The sequence below is a fragment of the Macaca thibetana genome, chromosome 16 (genome assembly GCF_024542745.1).
Source record: "Macaca thibetana thibetana isolate TM-01 chromosome 16, ASM2454274v1, whole genome shotgun sequence".
In the NCBI taxonomy this organism is placed as follows: Eukaryota; Metazoa; Chordata; class Mammalia; order Primates; family Cercopithecidae; genus Macaca; species Macaca thibetana.
In genome coordinates this window covers 52,295,979-52,318,598 of record NC_065593.1, presented here as the reverse complement: position 1 = coordinate 52,318,598, position 22,620 = coordinate 52,295,979, and the positions used below count along the sequence as shown (strand labels likewise).

At 47.6% G+C, this 22,620-nt stretch overlaps 2 protein-coding genes and 1 non-coding gene across 3 annotated transcripts in view; 2 read left to right on the top strand and 1 right to left on the bottom strand.

Moving 5' to 3' along the window:
• Window positions 1-405: 405 nt before the first annotated feature.
• Window positions 406-10,690, bottom strand: G6PC1 (glucose-6-phosphatase catalytic subunit 1). The gene is made up of 5 exons (XM_050762811.1): window positions 10,382-10,690; window positions 7,234-7,343; window positions 4,004-4,109; window positions 2,167-2,282; window positions 406-972 (listed from the first exon to the last, which is right to left on the bottom strand). The coding sequence occupies exons 1-5, from the start codon at window positions 10,609-10,611 to the stop codon at window positions 461-463; spliced, it is 1,074 nt and encodes a 357-aa protein (XP_050618768.1). The 5' UTR covers window positions 10,612-10,690; the 3' UTR covers window positions 406-460.
• A 4,754-nt stretch (window positions 10,691-15,444) lies between these two features.
• The window catches only part of BECN1 (beclin 1), an 84,868-nt gene continuing 77,692 nt past the window's right edge, over window positions 15,445-22,620 (top strand). The window contains exon 1 of the mRNA XM_050762724.1: window positions 15,445-15,454. The gene's annotated coding sequence lies outside the window, so the exon portion shown is untranslated. The remainder of the gene's footprint in view (window positions 15,455-22,620) is intronic.
• On the top strand, window positions 20,355-20,461 carry LOC126939997 (U6 spliceosomal RNA). Its single transcript, XR_007720530.1, has one exon. It is a non-coding gene; the product is annotated as a U6 spliceosomal RNA (small nuclear RNA).

The following is a 22,620-nucleotide window of genomic DNA, read 5'->3' as shown; positions in this document are numbered from 1 at the left end:
CTTTCTCAATAGCTTTTCATTAGCTTTTCAAAAACGTCACCCAATATGATTAGGATTGTAAAAGAGGACCACCTGAGCCGACAGCACCTCCGGCCTCAAAATGGGCTGGCAGAAGACCATTCAAAGATAAAATGGGCTGTTCCAGTGGGAGTGAGCTCCCTACCTGTGAGAGTATTCAAGTAGAGAGAGGAGGACCTCCTAGCAGGAAACTTGCTTATGCTGGGAGGGTGTATGTGATATGGCACCTCCATCTGAGAGAGTCTACGCTGAGGGCAGGCTGGAGTCACACATAGGAATAAGCCAGGCGACCCTCCAATCTGCCATCTGTGATTTAATTTCACAATGGCAGAATGGATGGCATGTCACTTGCTCCAAATACCAGCACCCATTGCTTCAAATACTAGTCCCCCTCAATCCCTGGCACAGTTGTTGACTTGAAATACTGAAGACTCCACATCCCTTACAATGACTTCTTGTGTGGCTGGCCCAGGATCTGGGCGAGGCAGTAGGGGATGACACTGACGGATGCCAGGGGCACTACCGCACTCTTGCAGAAGGACAAGACGTAGAAGACCAGCTCGACTTGGGACGGGGGTTTCAAGGAGTCAAAGAGGTGCAGGAGGACGAGGGAGGCTACAATAGAGCTGAGGCGGAATGGGAGCCACTTGCCGAGTTTCCCCTTGCAGCTTTCCCTGTACATGCTGGAGTTGAGAGCCAGCCCCAGGCCAAAGAGGGTGCCCAGGTTCTTGAGGAGGCTGGCAAAGGGCGTGGTGTCAATGTGGACCCATTCTGGCCGCTCGCACCACCTCTGGGCTTTCTCCAGAGTCCATAGGAGGTCTACACCCAGTCCCTTGAGCAGCAGATAAAATCCGATGGCGAAGCTGAACAGGAAGAAGGTAATGAGAAAATATTTCTTGAGACTGGCATTATAGATGCTGTGGATGTGGCTGAATGTTTCTGCAACAGCAATGCCTGAGTGGAAGAAAGAATTACTGTGAGAGATAGGAAGGATCTGGGACCTTTGCTAGAGGTGGGTTTGGAGCAGTGGGTGACATGCCATCCGTTCTGTGACTGTGGAATTAAATCACAGATGGCAGATTGGAGGGTCGCCTGGCTTATTCGTATGTGTGACTCCAGTCTGCCCTCAACATAGACTCTTTCAGATGGAGGTGCCATATCACGTACATTCTCCCCCCATACGCAAATTTCCTACCAGGAGGTCCTCCTATCTCTACTTGAGTACCCTTAGAAGTAGGGAGCTCACCCCCACTAGAACAGTCCATTTTATATTTGAATGGAATTGATTGCTGAATAGTTCTTCCTTGTCTGTGTGAAACTGGTCCCCCTCTAATACTGTCTATTTTCTCAGTTCTTTCTGCAGGAGTTAGTAAATGATGAATCTAGTCCCTCTGTCACACATTTGGACAGTTATTCTCTCTAACCTAAACATTCCCAGGTTTTTCATGTGATATGGCTTCCAGGTTCTTCCTCAAACATAGAACCCACTACTAAATGCTGTGTTACTTTTGTGATTACCATGAAACCATCATCTCCCTTGTTCTCAACATTCTTCTTTGAATGCTGCTGTGTTCTGTTCTTACAAATCTCCAGGGGAGAAATTCCACAGTTTTGTTAAGGTCTTATATTGTAGTGCCTCCCACAAAATCTTTCTTATGTTTAACCTAAATCTTGTCTTACCCTTGTTAACTGGATCTAAGAAAACACAGATATTCAAAACTCTGAACCTATAAAAGAGATCAACTGCAGTTATCTATTAGGTTTGCAAATGAATGTATTTAAATAAAGAGCTTTCCTAGGACACTGTGTTAATTTGTTAAATTTGGCAGATTCCCTGAAAAGTAAATTAGGGCCTGTTGAAGATCAGTAAGAAATAAAGATTGTAAAAAGCTCCGAGATTTCAAGCTAATTCAATTTGGTTAGTTAATTTGATGCATGGTAACTTCTACACAATTCATTCTATGGATCTGGGCACTCCTACAGAAATTAATCATTTCTACTTGCTCATTCTTGACTTTGAACCCACAGAAATGCTCACAGTACCGATTACACACAGGATGTGGCTGGAATGCTGGGATTTTGTCCTCGTTAGGGGGAGAAATGGAATGGGGTTGGGGGGAGGAGGAAGGGAGTCCGATCAGCCCATACCTGACAGGACTCCGGCAACAACTTGATGAGGAAAATGAGCAGCAAGGTAGATTCGTGACAGACAGACGTTCAGCTGCACAGCCCAGAATCCCAACCACAAAATGACATTCAAGCACCTGCAACGGAAGAGGCAACCATAACAGAACACAGGTGCAGATCCTTCAGAAAAGAAAACAGCCCCGGCAGCAATGTTGGAGCCTAGCAAACTTAGGTGCTCTCAGTGGAATTTTTGTAAATTAAAGCCGGTACTCAAAAGCCCAAAGATGCCTGTTGGGGGCTGGGTGCAGTGGCTCTTACCTGTAATCCCAATACTTTGGGAGGCCAAGGTGAGAGGATCACTTGAGGCCAGGAGTTCAAGACCAGTTTAGGCAACATAGCAAGACCCCTGTATCTTTAAAAAAAAAATCAAAATTGACCAGGCACGGTGGCTCACGCTTGTAATCCCAGCACTTTGGGAGGCCGAGGTGGGTGGATCACTTGAGGTCAGGAGTTTGAGACCAGCCTGATCAACAGGTGAAACCCCTTCTCTACTTCAAAAAAAAAAAAAAAAAAAAAAAAATTACAAAATTAGCCGGGTGTGGTGGTGCATGCCTATAATCCCAGCTACTTGAGAGGCTGAGGCAGGAGAATTGCTTGAACCCAGGAGGTGGAGGTTGCAGTGAACCGAGATCGCACCATTGCACTCTAGCCTGGGCAACAAGAGCGAAACTCCATCTCAAAAATAATAATAATAATAATAATAATAATAAAAAGTAGGCCGGGCATGGTGGCTCACGCCTGTAATCCTAACACTTTGGGAGGCTGAGGCGGGCGGATCACTAGGTCAGGAGTTTGAGACCAGCCTGGTCAATATGGTGAAACCCCATCTCTACTAAAAATACAAAAATTAGCCGGGTGTGGTGGCATGAGCCTGTAGTCCCAGCTACTCGAGAGGCTGAGGCAGAAGAATAGCTTGAACCCAGGAAGCAGAAGTTGCAGTGGGGCGAGATTGCGCCACTGCACTCCAGCCTAGGCGACAGAGCGAGACTCCGTCTCAAAAAAAAAAAAAAAAGAAAGATGCCTGTGGCAAGTGGTGAACCCTTGTATATATGAATTTTAACCTCCCTGTTTTATCTATTTGATAATTAAGGATTTGCATGGGCTGGCACCATGGCTCACGCCTGTAATCCCAATATTTTAGGAGGCTGAGGCAAGCCAATTGCTTGAGATCAAGACCAGCCTGAGCCTGGGCAATATTGCAGAACCCTGTCTCTACAAAAAGATATGAGAAATTAGCTGGGTGTGGTGTGTGGCCTGTGGTCCCAGCTACTCAGACGGCTGAGGTGGGAGGATCGCTTGAGCCTGGGAGGTAGAGGTTGCAGCGAGCCGTTACCGTTTCACTGCACTTCAGCCTGGATGACAGACGAGACCCCGTTTCAAAAACAAAAATAAAAAGGATTTGCACTGTGGCTGCACACCCGGAATTCTCTGTAATAGGAATATCTTCTGTTTCTCTGGTTATTTTAACCTGAGTGGGCGACTCTGTGGTTGGTACAGACATGGGTTTTTATTTAAGCCCTACTGCTACCTCACTACCTGATTTTTATAAGTCCCTTTGTGGTGTTGGGCCTTGTTTCCTTATCTGTAAAACAAGGGATTGCACTACTGGATCCCTTTCAGCCCAAACATTCCGTGACTCTGAGTTTCACCCTTATCCAAACTGCCACAACTCTTAATCAGTGCCTGCCCAGGTGTGGGAGTGGGCTAGGGGTATGTGAGGAAGAGCACGTGGTGTGTCAGCTACAGAGAGAGCCGCCTCCTGCCCTCCACCACCTACACCCCAGTGGTGAGTTCTTACCGAAATCTGTAGGTCGGCTTTTTCTTTCCCCGAAAGATGGAAAGAGTAGATGTGACCATCACGTAGTATACACCTGCTGTACCCATGGCATGGCCAGAGGGGCTCCCTAAAGGGCAGGAAAGAGAATGAGTACAGGTGAAAAAGTCCTCATCTGGGAGACAGTGCATCATCTACCCAGCCATCCCCCTATCCACCCGTCTACCCATTCATACATCTGTTTACCCCCCATCCATCCACCCATCTTCCCATCTATTCGTTATCCATAAGTCATTTATTTAACAAATTTCCATCTACTATGCACCAAGCATTGTGCAAGGCTCTGGGAATACAATGGTGAGCAAAACCAGAGAGGATCCCTGCTCTTGCAGTTAAATGCAGTCTGGAGATTACACAAAGAATCAGTATACTGGGCGTACAATTACAAACTGATCTGCCCTCCACATCTTCTGTTCCTTCTCACCTTGCACACTCTTCTGGCTACACTGGCCTCATTGCTTTCCTTTAAACACACCAAGCACGTTCCCACCTCAGGGCTTTTGCATGGCGATCCTCTCTGGCCAGACAGCCCTTCATAGCTCTTCTGCCAGAAACTTACTCCCTCACATCCTTTAAGACTTGACTGAGATCTCACATTCTCAGTGAGTCCTACTCTGACCACGCTATCTAACCCTGCCTGCAACCGGTTCCGTTTTTTGTTTGTTTGTTTGTTTTTTAGAGATGGGGTCTTGCTCTGTCTCCTAGGCTGCAGTGCAGTGCCATGATCATAGCTCACTGCAGCCTTGACCTCCTGGACTCAAGCAATCCTCCTGCCTCAGCCCCTTGAGTAGTTGGGACCACAGGTGCACACCACCACACCCAGCAAATTTTAAAAATGTGTTTTGTTTGTTTGTTTGTTTGTTTGCCCAGGCTGGTTTTGAACACCTGGGCTCAAGCAATCCTCCCACCCTTGGCCTCCCAAAGTGTTGGGATTATAGGTGTGAGCCACCATGCCCAGTCTGGTTCCCATCCCATTCTTAATTCCTCTACCCTGAGAGACAGAGGGTCCTGAGATGTGCCGCCCAGACCTCCCTCCTGAACTGCAGGACTTATTTCGTAGCTGTTGAGAGTGCGATGGCAGATGGCTCTCTGCTCTCAGCCTTCTCCGGGCATTGCCCTGGGCTAAACAGAGTTGCCTTGGTCAAGGTTACGCTCTCCCCGGGATCTGATTCCCTTGACCCAACTGGGGCCAACTCTGAGGAGCCATCCCCAGCTTCAGAGCTCCCTGTGGAGTTGGATGAGGCAGAATCACAACCGGACCTCTCCTTCTGCCCTGTTCTTGTTCCTTCCCTTCTACAAATATATTTCCTCAGAGTATCTAAACTCCTGCATGTGAACCTCCATTTCAGCCTGCTTTCCAGGGAACCCCATAGATAAATAAAGGCTTTCTTTCCTCCCTCCCTCCCTCCCTTCCTCCATTCCTCCCTTCCTTTCTGCCTCCCTTCCTCCCTCCCTTCTTCTTCCCTGTAACTAATTATATACCTTGGATAATTCATTTGAACTTTTTTTTTTTTTTTTTTTGAGACAGAATCTTTCTCTGTTGCCCAGGCTGGAGTGCAGTGGCACGATTTTGGCTCACTGCAACCTCTGCCTCCTGGGTTGAAGTGATTCTCCTGCCACAGCCTCCTGGGTAGCTGGGATTACAGGTGCCTGCCACCACGCCCGGCTAAGTTTTTGTATTTTTTTTTATTAGTGACGAGGTTTCACCATATTGGCCAGGCTGGTCTTGAACTCCTCACCTCAGGTGATCCACCGGCCTCAGCCTCCCAAAGTGCAGGGAATACAGGTGTGAGCCACCGTGCCTGGCCTATCCTACATATTAATAGTTTACTTTTTTCTTGAGATAGAGTCTCCTTCTGTACTCAGGCTGGAGGGCAGTGGCCCGATCTTGGTTCACTGCAACCTCTGCCTCCCAGGTTCAAGCAATTATCCTGCCTCAGCCTCCCAGGTAGCTGAGACTATAGGCATGTGCCATCACGCCCGATCAATTTTTTTTTTTTTTTTTTTTTTTGAGACGGAGTCTCACTCTGTCGCCCAGGCTGGAGTGCAGTGGCGCGATCTCGGCTCATGGCAAGCTCCGCCTCCTGGGTTTACGCCATTCTCCTGCCTCAGCCCCCCGAGTAGCTGGGACTACAGGCGCCCGCCACCTCGCCTGGCTAGGTTTTTGTATTTTTTAGTAGAGACGAGTTTCACCGTGTTAGCCAGGATGGTCTCGATCTCCTGACCTCGTGATCCGCCCATCTCGGCCTCCCAAAGTGCTGGGATTACAGGCTTGAGCCACCGCGCCCGGCCCAATTTTTGCATTTTTAGTAGAGACAGGATTTTACAATGTTGGCCAGGCTGGTCTTGAACTCCCGACCTCAGGTGATCTACCCACCTTGGCCTCCGAAAGTGCTGGGATTACAGGCATGAACCACCACGCCTGGCCTAGTTTACTTATTTATTACAATTTTTGTATATTTCACCTCCTCTATTCAGATTTCAGCTCCACAAGGGCAGGGATCTTTGTGTCTGTGAGGTATCCCTAGCACATAGAACAGCGTAGAGCTCCCAGTAGGTGCTTGGTAATTAACAGCTGAATGAGTGAATGCTCTGAGGTGAATGAATGGTCTGTGAGAGCGAATAACTAAGGGACCTTCCCTAGTTTTGGGGTCAGGAAAGGGTCTCTGAGGAAGGGATGCTAGTACCTTAGAGGGTACTAGTCTCAGAGGGCAGCTGAGACTTTAGGGTGAGGGAGGGGGCCTCCTATTACATACTGAAAATAAAATCTATCATTTGATTTGACAGTACCCATCTGGCTGTAACTAATAAAATGTAGGTACGCGAGGGATTGGACGGTCAGCTCAGGAGGGCACATCCAGTGGGCCGGGCCATTGGGAAGGACCCCCAGGAGCTCAGGCTTCTGCCCCCTCCTTTCTCAGGACACAGCGCTGCAGGGCAGTGACTCTCATGAGCCTTTGCCCGTGGGTGCCCGTACCTCTCTGGACTCCACCCAGGTTCTGTAACAGGCAGATTTCCAATACTACTGTGCTATTCAGGAAAGCATTGCTGAAGTGAATTAATTTGTGCCAATTGAAGAGCATGACAAAAGTACAAAGGAATGGCTTTCCTCATGTGCCCTCAAGGTCAGTTTCATCCATAACAGATGAACGAGGTCCACCAGCTTCTATCTCTACAGGGGCTGGGATGCTTACCTGGTCCAGTCTCACAGGTGACAGGGAACTGCTTTATCAGGGGCACAGAAGTGTTGCCGTAGTAGTTGGTGTCCAAAACCCACCAGTATGGACGCTGTCCAAAGAGAATCCTATGGAGAAACAGAACGAGTTTCTGGGGTTACTGAATGAACGCTTTTGCCCAAAGCCCACACCTTCAAGAAGATTGTAGCTTGAGAAGGATTTCACATGTTGCCTCTAGAAGGGAGAACTGGGTGGCTGGGGAGAAGTGTGAGAGGGAGATGTTTCATGACACATCCTTATGTATGTAACTTCATTTTGAACTGTTCGTTTGAATGTATTTCCTTCCTTCCTTCCTTCCTTCCTTCCTTCCTTCCTTCCTTCCTTTCCTCTCTCTCTTTTTTTCTTTCTTTCTTTCCTTCCTTCCTTCCTTCTTTTTTTTTTTTTTTTTTTTGAGACAGGATCTGGCTCAGTAACCCAGTCTGGAGTGCAGTGGCGCAATCTCAGCTCATTGCAACCTCTACCTCCTGGGCTCCTCCCACCTCAGCCTCCTGAATAGCTGGGACTACAGGTGTGTGCCATCACACCTAGCTAGTTTTTGTATTTTTAGTAGAGATGGGGTTTCACCATGTTGCCCAGGCTGGTCTCCATCTCCTGAACTCAGGCAGTGCTCCCACCTTGGCCTCCCAAAGTACTGGGATTACAGGCATGAGCCACTGCGCCTGACTGTATGATCTATTTAAACACAAATAATGAAGCCCAAGATTCTGAACTCCGGGCAGGTGTGGTGGCTCACATCTGTAATCCCAGCACTTTGGGAGGCCGAGGAGGGCAGATCGCATGAGGTCAGGAGTTTCAGACCAGCCTGGCCAACATGGTGAAACACTGTTTCTACCAAAAAATATAAAGAATTAGCCAGGTGTGGTGGTGCGTGACTTTAATCCCAGCTACTCAGGAGGCTAAGGCAGGAGAATCACTTGAACCTGGGAGGCGGAGGTTGCAGTAAACCAAGATTATGCCACTGCACTACAGGCTGGGCGACAGAGCGAGACTCCATGTCAAAAAAAAAAAAAAAAAAAAAAAAAATCCTGAAATCCATATAATGGCAGCTATGTGACTTTTTTTTTTTTTTTTTTTTTTTTTTTTTTTTAACCTCAAGCAGTATGTGTCCTGGAAGAATGCATATGGAACTAGAGTTTGAAACTTGGACTTGCATGTACCATGGGTTCCCTCAGGCCTCAAGGAATCTTGCATTTCCTCTGACATCAGAGAATGTACTCCAGCCCCTAGGACGAGCTCCCCCAGGAAACATGGCCTGCATTTCCATCAGAATTGCTCTCTGTAAGGATGTATATAGCTTCGGAATCCTCTCTGCTTTGAAACAGAGTGTCTCAGACAAACCACTTCCCCTTTAAAAGCACTAGATGTATCTTTCACTGTGGAAATAGGTGTCAACTGTCAGTCAGGATGCCTTTTATCCCTTGTGACGGTGGAATAGTGATTTCTCACAGAAATCGGGGAGAGCCACTAACTCTGACCTCTACCAACCCAGAGAGATTGCATGGTTCTTCAATGGAGATCAGATGTTTGGAATAACACTTCATCTTCTTATTTTTTAGAATCATGTGGCTGGGTGTGGTGGCTCACGCCTGTAATCCTAGCACTTGGGGAGGCCAAGGCAGGCGAATCATGAGGTCAGGAGTTTGAGACCAGCCTGGTCAATATCGTGAAACCCCGTCTCTACTAAAAATACAAAAAAATTAGCCGGGCATGGTGGCAGGCGCCTGTAATCCCAGCTACTCAGGAGGCTGAGGCAGGAGACTCACTTGAACCCGAATGGCAGAGGTTGCAGTGAGCTGAGATCACGCCATTGCACTCCAGCCGGGTGATACTGCAAGACTCCGTCTCAAACAAATGAAAGAGAGAGAGAGAGAGGGAGGGAGGGAGGGAGAGAGAGAGAGAGAAAGGCAGAAAGAGAGAGAGAGAGAGAGAGAGAGAGAGAGAAAGAAAAGAGAAGAGAAAAGAAAAGAAAAGAAAGAAAGAAGCCATAATGGGAGTGTTTATGTGGTAGAAAACTGGCAAATGCTAAACTCAGGGCTTTTTCCCCCCCACAAAGAGTCAGTTTATCAGCACTGGATGTAACATAGTTCTTAAGAGCATTGCTGCGGAAGCCAGCCTGCCTGCCTGGGCTTCCGTCCTGGCTCAGCATGTACTAACCTCGTTGGCCTAATCATTTAACTCAGCACCTTGGTCTCTGCATCTACTATTTCTGTAAATAGCAGTAACTACCTCACAGAAAAGCACATAGCACATGGCCTGGCATGTACTGTTTAGTAAATGTTAACCCTGATTATTATTAAGCTGCCAGAGATAACCTATTTGTAGATTATAAAACAGAAACTCAGATAATTGATATGACTTGCCAAGGACATGTAGTTGGTGGGTGGTAGAATGAGGGCTGGAGCCCGGTTCCCAGGGTGACTTTTCATTACCCCACAAAACAGGCTGTTGAATCATCTGTTTCCTTTTTTCATACAGCATACATCATCTTTTTTTTTTTTTTGAGACAGGGTCTTACTCTGTTGCCCAGGCTGGAATGCAGTGGCACGATCTCAACTCACTGCAACCTCCTCCGCCTCTCACCTCAGCCGCCTGAGTAGCTGGGACTACAGGTGCACGCCACCACGCCCAGCTAATTTTCGTAATGTTTTTGTAGAGATGGAGTATCCTTGTGTTGCCCAGGCTGGTCTTGAACTCCTGAGTTCGCCCAGGAGCGATTCGCCCACCTCGGCATCCCAAAGTGCTGGGATTACAGGTGTGAGCCACCATGCCTGGCCCCATACATCTTTCTTTATGTTACCTCTTCTGCTTCACACTAAGAAAACTCTTTGCTCAAAGCCTATATCATTCAGACTTTTCACGAAATTCAACTGTCCTACCCTTTAACCCATATGAAATAGGCTTTCCTGTATTTTCAACTCACTGGTAGGATTTTTTTCTGTCTTCCCCCTTTATGTAGATGATCCAAAGTCAGAGAGAAGGGTTGGGAGGATGAGTAGCCCGTGGCTTCCTGAATAGCCTGGGGGAAAGCAACTTCTGATGGACAGATATTTCCAGAGCGAATGCCAGCCTCTTTTTCTTGCCGATCTCCTCTCTATATGGTTCTTACCACTTAAAGACGAGGTTGAGCCAGTCTCCAATCACCGCTACCCAGAGGAGTTTAATGCCCACAGCTTCCTGAAGATGGAACCAGATGGGGAAGAGGACGTAGAAGGCATTCCTGAGGTCTGCAATCACGGACACCAAGATGAACCAGTCCTGGGAGTCTTGGTAATTCACCTGGAGGTAGTGTGTTGACTGGATCCCAAAGTCATGGAGAACATTCATTCCTTCCTCCATCCTCGTTTCCCTTGGCACCTCAGCAGAGCCCTTGCAGTTATTCCAGGCTTGGTGGTGATTGCTCTGCTATCAGTCTGTGCCTTGCCCCTGTTTTATATGCCCTGTATCCAGTATTCAGGTCAACCCAGCCCTGATCTTTGGACTCAAAAACCACTTTTGTCTAAAATGTATTGATCAAAGGTGCATCACCAGTAGGTGATGCGAACATGTTCAGGGTGATTTACGTAAAATAGAAAAGCAGGCACACAAAAACAGCCTGATCGGCCATGTACTCAGCAGGGCCAATGATTAACTTTGGCATGCTTCTTGGCAGTGCAAGGGGCTGCCCTCCTGGTCCCCGAAACCAGGCCAGAGACACAGGACAGAGTCTACATCCACGATGATTCTTGCAAAGATGTCAGATTTTCTATGCCTGCAACTGTGCTTATTTGGGGACAAAGAAAAATCTTGGTGCTCTAGCTGCTCAAGTTTTAAGTTCTTAATTTTAAAATTAGTAAGTTCTAGCTGGTTGTGGTGGCTCACATCTGTAATCTCAGCAATTTGGGAGGCTGAGGTGGGAGGATCCCTTGAAGCCAGGAGTTGGAGACCAGCCTGGGCAACAAAGCAAGACCCCCATCTCTACACAAACATTTAAAAAATTGTTTTGGTGTGTGTGGTGGTGTACTCTTGTAGTCCCAGCTATTCAGGAGGCTGAGGCAGGAGGACTGCTTGAGCCCAGGAACTGGAGGCTGCAGTGAGCTATTGTCCCACCACTGCACTCCAGCCTGGGCAATCGAGCAAGACCCCAATCTCTAAAAAAACAAAAGAAAAACAACAAATAAAATACAGTAACTTCTATTGTACTGGGGACTGTCATCTTGCTGGCCTTTCCTTAACTGTGTTAGAGTCTAGGGTCTGCCTCTGGTTTGGGAAATCAACCCCCTTCCTGGTATTGGCCTCATATCTCTTAGGATCATAAAGTAATCATTTTTTAATGCAGTGATTAGTTCATTTAACGATCTTAAAGTTACAGCCCTTGGTGTTGTTTTCTTTTTTAAAATTTCTCTCTTTTTTTTTTTTTGAGACAGGTTCTCACTCTGTCTCCCAGGCTGGAGTGCAGTGGCATAATCACGGCTCACTGCAGCCTCAACCTCTTGGGCTCATGTGATCCTCCTGCCTCAGCCTCCTGAATAGCTGGGACCACAGGCACACGCCATCATGCCTGGCTAATTTTTCTATCTTTTGTAGAGATGAGGTTTTTCCATGTTGCCCAGGCTGGTCTTCAATTCCTGAGCTCAAGCGATCTGCCAGTCTTGGCCTCCCAAAGCTCTGGGATTACAGGTGTGAACCACCATGCCTGGCCAAGTGTTTTAACTCATACGTTTAAGTAAAAGAATGAATGTATAGTCTTCCTGTGCAACAATATGATGAACATATGGTTCTAAATAAGAATACCAGCAAATTGGTAACTGGAGACTTAAAGACTTTGTTTGAAACTTTCAGTTATTTTTGAAAAAGGGCTTCTATGTTTTGAGCTTTCTTATATATATGTGTGTGTGTGTAGATACACAAAAGAAAGCTCAAGATACACTGTGTGTGTGTGTGTGTGTGTGTGTGTACTGTATATCAGCCTACAAATAGTAGAGAGACCAAAACCCTCCCACTGAGGTCACAGAGGACTATGAGAGGAACCAGGGAATGAATCAGGTAACGAATTCATGCATTTTTAAAAATACAGCTATTTAATCATGCTTCATATCAATATTATTATTTAATTATTTATTTATTTTTGTAGAAACAGGGTCTCACTATGCTGCCCAGGCTGGTCTCAAATTCCTGGCTTCAAGTGATCTTCCCACCTCACCCTCGCAAAGTGTTGGCATTACAGGCATGAGCCACTGCCTCCAAATTCATGCATTTTTGAGGATAAGAGCCGGGGGAATAAAATGTTTAAAAACTTGCCTGAATTTCCCATCATTAAGTCCATATTGACATGTAAGGGGTAGCTGGGGACAGAGAAAAGAAACTCAGAGCTAATGAATCTGTGGCAAAGGTTGACAGCATTCCATGCTGGAAATGATTAAAACATCCTCCAGGAGGTATGACCTGGAGTCTCCTCCCCACCCCACCAAGGGCTCCCACCCAGCCCATGCTGACTCCAATTGCCCTTGACTGCATAGTTTCTGCTGGTCCAAGCAACCTTCTCCTGCCACGCCTAACCTTGGAGAGCAGGTAATGTGGTGGTAACTGTGGGTGGGTACAAAGTAAGCCCATGCGTGGTAGGCAGTGCTGGGGCATGGGGTATATGTGATCTGCACTGTCAGGGCTGCTGGGCCATAGGTAGGGAGCCTCCCTCTACCCAGATAAGCCTCTGTTGTGGAGTAACTATTGCAGTGACCTCTGGGATGAGAGTTTTTATGGTCTGAGGTGAGTCAAGGTGAGTCTAAAAAAATATACAAAGGCCACCGTCTGGGTCATGGCAGGGCAGCTAGGAGCCAGGGTCTCTGAGTCGGGAGGGGTTCTATCATCATGTGCTCAGCACATGGGGAGCAAATGGAGGGCCCTATTTTCTGAGAAGCCTCAGGGAGAATGCCCCTATAGATGAGGAGTTGATAAGTGATGGAGCTGACATCCCACTCTGGGCATCCAGGGGCAGTGGGAGTCTTCCTGGCTGTTGGCCACCAGGCAGGGGGACCCTCTAGATCAGAGCAACCTCATAGTCTTGACATGATGAGTTAGTCCTCACCTTTCCACCTGCCAGCCCCTTTCTGCTTCCTCCAGCATGTTTTTATCTGTGGGAAAACAGGCGAAGCCCCAGCTTGTTAGAAAACTGACTGCATCAAGACACTGTGGATTCTCAAAGGTCTTGTGGATATATGAGGTGAGTGGCTAGAAGTTTTGCTGAGAATCCACTTGTTTATCTGTTTATTTATTTGAGATGGGGTCTCACTCTGTTGCCCAGGCTGTAGTGCGGTGGCACCATCACAGCTCACTGCAGCCTCAATCTCCTGGGCTTAAGGTATCCTCTTGCCTCAGCCTCTGGGAAGCTGGGACTATAGGCCCACACCACCAAACCTGGCTAAGTTTTTATTTGTTGTGGAGATGGGGGGGGTGGTCTCTGTATGTTGCCCAGACTGGTCTCGAACTCCTGGCCTCAGGTGATCCTCCTGCTTTGGCCTCCCAAAATGCTGGGATTACAGGTATGAGCAACAGCGCCCTGCAGAATCCACTCATTTAAAGAACCATCTCCAGAGAGGGGTTCCCGCCATCTCCCTCTAACTCCTGTTCTTTTCCCTTTTCAAGAAGTGCTCTGGTTTAATTCAACCAACGCTTCCTGAGCAAAGCACCGTGCCTGGCTCTCTGAGGAATTAAAAGTTAAAAGCCAGGCCGGGCATAGTGGCTCACACCTGTAATCCCAGCACTTTGGGAGGCCGAGGTGGGCAGATCACCTGAGGTCAGGAGTTCAAGACCAGCCTGGCCAATACGGTAAAACCCCGTCTCTACTAAAAATACAAAAATTAGCTGGGTATGGTGGGGGGCACCTGTAGTCCTAGCTACTCGGGAGGCTGAAGCAGGAGAATCACTTAAACCCGGGAGGTGGAGGTGGCAGTGAGTGGAGATCCTGCCACTGCACTCCAGCCTCAGTGACAGAGCGAGACTGTCTCAAGAAAAAAAAAAAAAAGTTGCCGGGCGCGGTGGCTCAAGCCTGTAATCCCAGCACTTTGGGAGGCCGAGACGGGTGGATCACGAGGTCAGGAGATCGAGACCATCCTGGCTAACACAGTGAAACCCCATCTCTACTAAAAAATACAAAAAAAAAAAACTAGCCGGGCGAGGTGGCCGGCGCCTGTAGTCCCAGCTACTCAGGAGGCTGAGGCAGGAGAATGGCGTGAACCCGGGAGGCGGAGCTGGCAGTGAGCCAAGATCCAGCCACTGCTCTCCAGTCTGGGTGACAGAGCGAGACTCCATCTCAAAAAAAAAAAAAAAAAAAAAAAAAGTTAAATCCTAGCTCTCTTCCAGGACTTTGGTGGTCTAGTGGGACAGGGTGGCCTGACATTTACAAAACTATGTAAACTGGAGGATCCTTATGTAAGTGACAAGCTACAAGTCCGCCAAAAGTCACTGACATAAGGCAGATTGATTAATAGGAGAAAAGGAATGCAAATGTATGTAACATGTATACATGGGAGGCTTAAGAATGAAGCTCCAACTTCCCAGTGAGGTATGGAAGCTCATCCACCATCTTGAAGTTACAGAAAGAATGGGTGGCTTGGATTCTGTTAAAAACAGGTCATGGGAAGGGGGAGAAGAGGAATTCTATCGAAGGGCAGAGGGAGAATGATTGGATCGAGGAACAAAAATTAACTTGTAAATAGTTCTCCCTGGATTTTAAATGGTCCTCAGAGACAGTCATTATCTTGAAAAAGGGTCATGTTGAGACTCTTTTTATGGCTACATTTTTGGTCTTCTTTCCTGTAATGGATAATGGGATAAAGGAAGGAGGAGAAGAACAATTGTTCTTGTAAGTCAGTCCTATTTTCTTTTTTTTGAGACAGAGTATCACACTTGTTGCCCAGACTGGAGTGCAATGGGATGATCTCAGCTCACTGCAACCTCCACCTCCTGGGTTCCACTGGTTCTTGTGCCTCATCCCCCCAAGTAGCTGGAATTATAGGCGTGTGTCACCAGGCTCAGCTAATTTTTGTATTTTTAGTAGAGATGGGGTTTTGCCATGTTGGCCAGGCTGGTTTTGAACTCCTGACCTCAGGTGATTCACCTGCCTTGGCCTCCCAAAGTGCTGGGATTACAAGTATGAGTCACCATGCCTGGCCAGTCCTATCTTTATAGGCAAAAGATAGGGGGGAAAAATATCTTCCAGGCTCCCAGGGGTAAAAAAAACCTCTCAAGGGTTTTTTATTTAATATAGTCATGGCCTGGTGCGATGACTCGCACCTATAAGCCCAGCACTTTGAGAGGCTGAGGTTGGCGGATCACTTGAGCTTAGGAATTTGAGACCGGCCTGGCCAACATGGTGAAACCCCATCTCTATAAAAAATACAATAATTGGCCAGGTGTAGTGGCTCACGCCTGTAATCCAAGCACTTTGGGAGGCTGAGGCGGTTGGATCACCTGAGGTCGAGTGTTCGAGACCAGCCTGACCAACATGGTGAAACTCCATCTCTACTAAAAATACAAAAATTAGCCGGGCGTGGTGGCACATGCCTGTAATCCCAGCTACTCAAGAGGCTGAGGCAGGAGAATCGCTTGAATAGGTGGAAGTTGCAGTGAGCTGAGATCATATCACTGCACCCTAGCCTGGGCAACAGAACGAGACTCTGTCCCCCCCCCCCAAAAAAAAATTAGCCCAGCGAGGTGGTGGGCACCTGTAATCCCGGTACTCGGGAGGCTGAGGTGGGTGGATCACTTGAACCTGGGAGGTACAGTGAGTCGTGATCATGCCACTGCACTCCTGCTGGGCAACAGAGCAAGACCCTGTCTCAAACAAACGAACAAAAAAAGTACTTATTATATTGGGAGTCATAGTTTGGGGTGACATATTTTGATTTCCTTTGTAGAAATATCAGTGAATTCCCTATTATTTTGTCCTCAGTAAAGAAGGTTCGTTAATACCCTCTAGGGACATGGCCAGCCAAGTTGGGGAAGGAATGAGGATGGAAAGTCATTCGGACTCCTCTTTGGTAGGAACCCAAGCAAGCCGCTCCTTAGGCGTTTTCCCGACAGCTAGAAATCCAGAGGCTTTGGATCTTGAGAAGAACATGAAGGAAGGATGCCAGGAAGTACAGTCTGGTCGGCTGATAAATAAGTGCAGCTGGGCCCAGGGCCCTGGCAGCTTCTCCCAGGGCAAGGTTGACTCATTCACTCGAACAACTTTATTTGCAGACGAGAAAGCAAAGAGGGAAGAGGAGCTGTAACTTACCACACACCTCATCCAAAAATTGCATTTACTACCAAAAAGAAAGTCTGATTTTACCTGAAGCCGAATCTTCTATTCTAGGTGGGGGCTCTGGATTGTGTTGAGAGAGGAGCCACCTTTTCTTTACTCAGTTATCATCCTACGATGGGTCTTTTTTTTTTTTTTTTTTTTGAGACAGGGTCTCACTCTGTTGCCCAGGCTGGAATGCAGTCGTCCCATCAATGCTCACTGCAGCCACTTGCGAACCTCCTGGGTCTCAAGTGATCCTCCGAGCTCAGTTTCCCCAGTACCTGGGACTATAGGCCCGTGCCACCACGCCCGGGGAATTTTTTGTATTTTTTGTAGAAACAGGGTCTGGCTTTGTTGCCTAGGCTGGTCTGTAACTCCTAGGCTCAAGTGTGCTCCTGTGTCAGCCTCCCAAAGTGTTGGGATTATAGGCATGAGCCCCTGGCCTAGAATGGGTGTTGTCTGCATTACTGTAGATGGGATTCAAAACCTAGCTCCGGTTCACAGTTTTGTCCGAGCAGCAGGGCTACAGCCCAAACTGCAAAATGTACAGTTTTATTTTTGTTTTTAATTACTTTTCTTTTGTATGCTTTTTTTTTTCCCCTACCAAGTGATCAATGGAGGAAGTGTTTCACAGTAGACATGGGAAACTGGCCAGATCAACTGCTGTCACCTTCTAAGTGAGTGACCCAGTTTATGTTTTAGAAAAACATGTTGAGAAAAACAGCTGGAGGGAGAGGTGGGTTAATCATTGTTCGCCAGTGCAAAGGGCTGGCTTCTCTCTGGCACAGTGAGAAAGTTCAGCTTCAGGACCTTGAACTGTGCATCTGTTGACCAGGTAGGGGAAGCATGGAGCGTGTCTCAGGATGGGTTGCACATTTTGTCCACAGAAGAAAACCTGAAGGCGTTTGCTGCATTGTAAACAGTTCAGAACTCCCCACTAGACACCTTCCTCCTGCCATCCCATGGCCTGCCTTCTTCCAAGATCAAATGAGTCACCAGAACCTTCATGGGAAGCACGAACTGCCCTTCCTCTTCTTCACCTCCCTCTTCCTTAGCCCCCTTCCCCAAAAGAAGCTGTTGTTCCCTCCAGGAAGTAACCTGTTTCCACAAACATTTAACTAGTTCCCTCACAAACAGATGGCAGACTTTTCTGTTTTGTTGTTGTTGTTTGTTTGTTTGTTTTTGAGACAGAGTCTTGCTCTGTTGCCCAGGCTGGAGTGCAGTGGCGTGATCTCAGCTCAATGCAACCTCCGCCTCCCAGGCTCAAGAAATTCTCCTGCCTCAGCCTCCCAAGTAACTGAAATTACAGGCGCATGTCATCACGCCCGGCTGATTTTTTGGGTTTTTAGTAAAGACGGGGTTTCACCATGTTGGCCAGGCTGGTCTCAAACTTCTGACCTCAAGTGATCCACCTGCCTCAGCCTCCCAAAGTGCTGGGATTACAGGCTTGAGCCACCACGCCCAACCTCTTCTCCCATTCTTCATCAACCCTTTGCAGTGCCAAACCACCTTTGCAGTTAGAAAACATTTTTGCTGTCAAATTTCATCCATCCTGCCAGGAGTTAAACTTTGTTGATGGCGCACTATAGAGGCAGAGGCAAGGGAAAGAAGTTAAGAAACATTCTTGCTGTCAAATTTCATCCTTCCTGCCAGGAGTTAAACTTTGTTGATGGCGCACTACAGAGGCAGAGGCAAGGGAAGCAAACCTGCAAAAGTGTGGTCAGGACTATTTGTAAAAGGCTCCCCTTGGTCCTGGTCTGTATGCCAGAGGCAAAGAAGGGCTATTTGAGGAGAGAAGGAAAGTGTGACTTGAGCTAAGCCCAAACCGCTGTCCCTCCTTGCTTCAATTCAAGGATTCTTTGGAAGAACTGAGACCGACTAAAGAAGGAGGGAAAGAAACCAAGTCATCAATTGCCCAGCTGTTGCTCAGCCTGGTTGTGGACGGGAGAGAGGTGGGGGTTGGTGGGTAGGAGGTGGGCAGGGGGCAGAAGGTGCTTCTTCCTTCTCCTTGGGAGACTCTCAGAAACACTCCCAAGCCTCCAGCAGGCAGCCCAGGAAACCGTAACCCCGCCATGGGCATCACTGGGTTTTAAAAATAAAATAAATAAAATTAAAGAGCTGTGCAACCTTGGCCAAGTCACTGGAGTCTCTGGGTTTTGCTTTTGTCAACTGTAAAATGAGACCCAGGGACCCTCACCCTCCTTTCAGCTTTGATATTCTAAGCAGTGGCAGTCCTTTGAACATAACTCCAATGAAGTGGTGCCTGGCTTTGAATTATCTAACAGAAGTAAATGATTAATGATTGTCAGAAGAAAAAGATAAACGTGGTCTATTTTAAAAATTATTATTTTTTTTTTTTTGAGAGAGGGTCTCACTCTATTGCCCAGGCTTGAGTGCCATGGTGCGATCTCCGCTTGCTGCAACTTCCGACTCCTGGGTTCAAGCAACTCTCCTGCTTCAGCCTCCCGAGTAGTTAGGATTACAGGCACATGCCACCATGCCCGGCTAACTTTTTGCATTTTTAGTAGAGATGGGGTTTCACCACGTTGCCTGGCTTGTTCTCGAACTCCTGAGCTCAGATGATCCATCCACCTTGGCCTCCCAAAGTGCTGGGATTACAGGTGTGAGTCACCATGCCTGGCCTTTTTCTTTTTTGTTTTTTGAGATAGGGTCTCACTCTGTTGCCCAGGCTGGAGTGCAGGGGCACAATCTTGGCTCACTGGAACCTCCTCCTTCTGGGTTCAAGCGATTCTTGTGCCTCAGCCACTCGAGAGCTGGGACTACAGGCACATGCCACCATGGCCCGACTAATTTTTGCTTTTTTTTTTTTTAGTAAGGATGGGGTTTCACCATATTGGCCAGGCTGGTCTCGAACTCCCGACCTCAGGTGATCTACCCGCCTCGGCCCCCCAAAGTTCTGGGATTATAGGAGTGAGCCTAAAATATTTTCAAAAGTAATACACACTCACATTATTAAAAAGATTCAGAGTTCAAAAGAGTATTCCGTGAAGGTAGTCTTCCCCCTACTCCTGAATACCTTCTAAACACCAGGGCAGCCAGAACCCAGCCTGACCTGAGGGGCACCATGAGTCAGAGAAGCCCCCACAATTCTCTATGAAAGCTCCCCACACAGAACCTGTCGCAGTCCAGATTGGAGTCATCCCTTCTACCCGCTTTCATTCCCACGTTTTCTTGCCCCTGGCTCTGGCCATGCAGTCCTTTAATCAACTCTTTCTTTAAAAGCAGAGGAAATTCCATCCCAACCAAAATGCCAGTGTTGTACAGTCAGTTATTAGTTCTTCCCTCTTGCAGAGCCAGCTGGGAAAGATAATTAGGAAATTAGTAGTCTTGGACCCTTTAACCCACACCTTACCCCCTCTGAGAGTTCTCAAATAAGGACCTTGACTCAGAGAAGGGAAGAAGTGAGGCCCAGAATTGTCATGAAAATAAACAGTGAGGCTCCTAGGTCCCCAGGCCTGGGGGTGGCTATAGAGCTATTCTGAGCTGTGAAAACACAGCAGTGCTCTACTAGCAAGTAAACAGCCGCCTGTCCCGCCAGCGCCTGTCTGCCTGGCAGTGCCTGATCTTTAGCCAGCAGGCCAGAGAGACAGGGAGAGCAGCAGGGAGAGTCTAGCGTGCCTCTCTTCTTTAGGGTGGAAAGGAACAGCAGTGTTTATTTTTAACATTTCATTCACTCCAGTGGTTGTGAAGTGGAGAGAGAGGCTAGCACCAGGGTCATGTAAGTCCAGGGGTTCTCTCCAACCTTGAATCCCAGAGAGCAGGATGCTTGTTGCTCCCTCCTCAATGCCTGGGGACTTCAGTGATCGCTGCAGCAGCACATATACTAAAATTGCAATGGTACAGGGAAGATTAGCGTGGGCCCTACACAATGATGACATGGAAATTCGTGAAGCATTCCATACAGAAAAAATTAAATTAAAAATAAATATGAAAAATAAAGCTTGGACCAGCCTGGGTTACATGGCAAAACCCCATCTCTACAAAAAAATAAATAAATAAACCCACAAAAATTAAACCCACAAAAAAACACCCACAAAAATTACCTGGGTGTAGTGGTATGTGCCTGTAGTCCCGGCTACTTGAGAGGCTGAGGCGGGAGCACCACGTGAGGCAGGAGGCGGAGGTTGCAATGAGCTGAGATCCCACCACTGCACTCCAGCCTGAGTGACAGAGTGAGACAAACAAACAAAAATAAAGCCTGGGGGCCAGGCGTGGTGGCTAGCGCCTCTAATCCTAGCAGTTTAGGGGGAGGCTGAGGAGGGGGGATCATGAGGTCAGGAGATGGGGACCATCCTGGCCAACATGGTGAAATCCCGTCTCTACTAAAAATACAAAAATTAGCTGGGAGTGGTGGCATGAACCTGTAGTCCCAGCTACTCGGGAGGCTGAGGCAGGATAATACCTTGAACCCAGGAGGTGGAGGTTGCAGTGAGCTGAGATCACACCACTGCACTCTAGCGTGGGGACAGAGAGAGACTCTGTCTCAAATAAATAAATAAATGATGATAGATAGATAGATAGATAGATAGATAAAACCTGGGCACTTCGGGAGGCCGAGGCGGGCAGATCACGAGGTCAGGAGATTGAGACCATCTGGCTAACATGGTGAAACCTCGTCTCTACTAAAAATATAAAAATATTAGCCGGGTGTGGTGGTGGGTGCCTATAGTCGCAGCTACTTGGGAGGCGGAGGCAGGAGAATGGCGTGAACCCGGGAGGCAGAGCTTGCAGTGAGACGAGATCGTGCCACTGCACTCCAGCCTGGGCGACAGAGCAAGACTCTGTCTCAAAAAAAAAAAAAAAAAAAAAAAAAAAAAAAAAAAAAAAAAAAAGAAAGCCTGGAGACTTCAGCCTCCTGTGCTCTCCTAGGAAGTCACCTGTGACCTCCTTATTGTCAAGTCAGCTGGTTGGCCTCTACTCATCTTTCTTCTTCCTTAATCATTTGGCCATGTCTGATACTTGACTGTCAACCACCTTGAAACCCTGTGTTCAGTGTTGCTCTGACAAAGTCTCCTCTCCTTTCTCTTCTTCCTCCTTCCTTAGCATGATGTTGGATCTTGGTTGGACACCACCCAGATATCCCATACAGTCCCCACATCCTTAGGTTCCTTTCACACCTGTTCTTGCTCAGACTCCCCTGCTTTGTAAGTGAATCTCCTCCTCTCTGTCATCCTCTGGGCAGTGAGCCTGGCAACTTCAGAACCAACCTTGACAGCTCTTCATGCCCCATTTGCAGTCACTCATCAGGATCTGTCCAGATACTTTGTACTCGTGCTGCCCCTGGCCAACCCCATTGCCTAGACGTCCCCTAGTCCCTTCATTACCTGTGATCACCTCTCCTCTTCTTGCTTCCCACCCCAAGCCATCCTATAGAATACAGGCCAAGGAGTCTTCTTACAATACGGTTCTTCTCACTTGTCACCTGAGAACTATTCAGTGGCTCCCCATTGCCTACAGAATGAAGTTCAAACACAAGCTCACCCACATTGGACACCAGCTTATCTTTCTAGTTTTATGCCCTGCAGTCCCCCTTGATGGCCACACACCAGATATATTAGATAAGTTTGGATTTCCCAAACATGCCTTGGTTTTTCCAACTTTGCTTTTTCCTCTACCTGGAATATCATTTTCCCCATCTCTGTATGAACAGATTCTAACTACACCTCAAGGTCAAGCAAATAAAGCCTTCTCAACCCATTGACCTCCACCCCTCATTAGCTGCAAAAGATCTGTCTGATTTGAACTCCTATGTTGGGGCACTTACTGCATTCAGACCTTGCATTATAATGGTTTTGCTTGCATCTTAACCTGCTATCCTGAGCCCTGAGCGCCAAGAAAGCATTCCTTCCAGCCTCCAGAACTGAGCTCTGCTTACATGTCTGGTGCCCAGTATAGCAGATTGTTCACACGGCTGTGAAAATGCTCCCCTCCCTGACGTGTGCTCTTTTGCATTGTGACTTTTTTTTTTTTTTTTTTTGAGACGGAGTCTCGCTCTGTCGCCCAGGCTGGAGTGCAGTGGCCGGATCTCAGCTCACTGCAAGCTCCGCCTCCCGGGTTTACGCCAT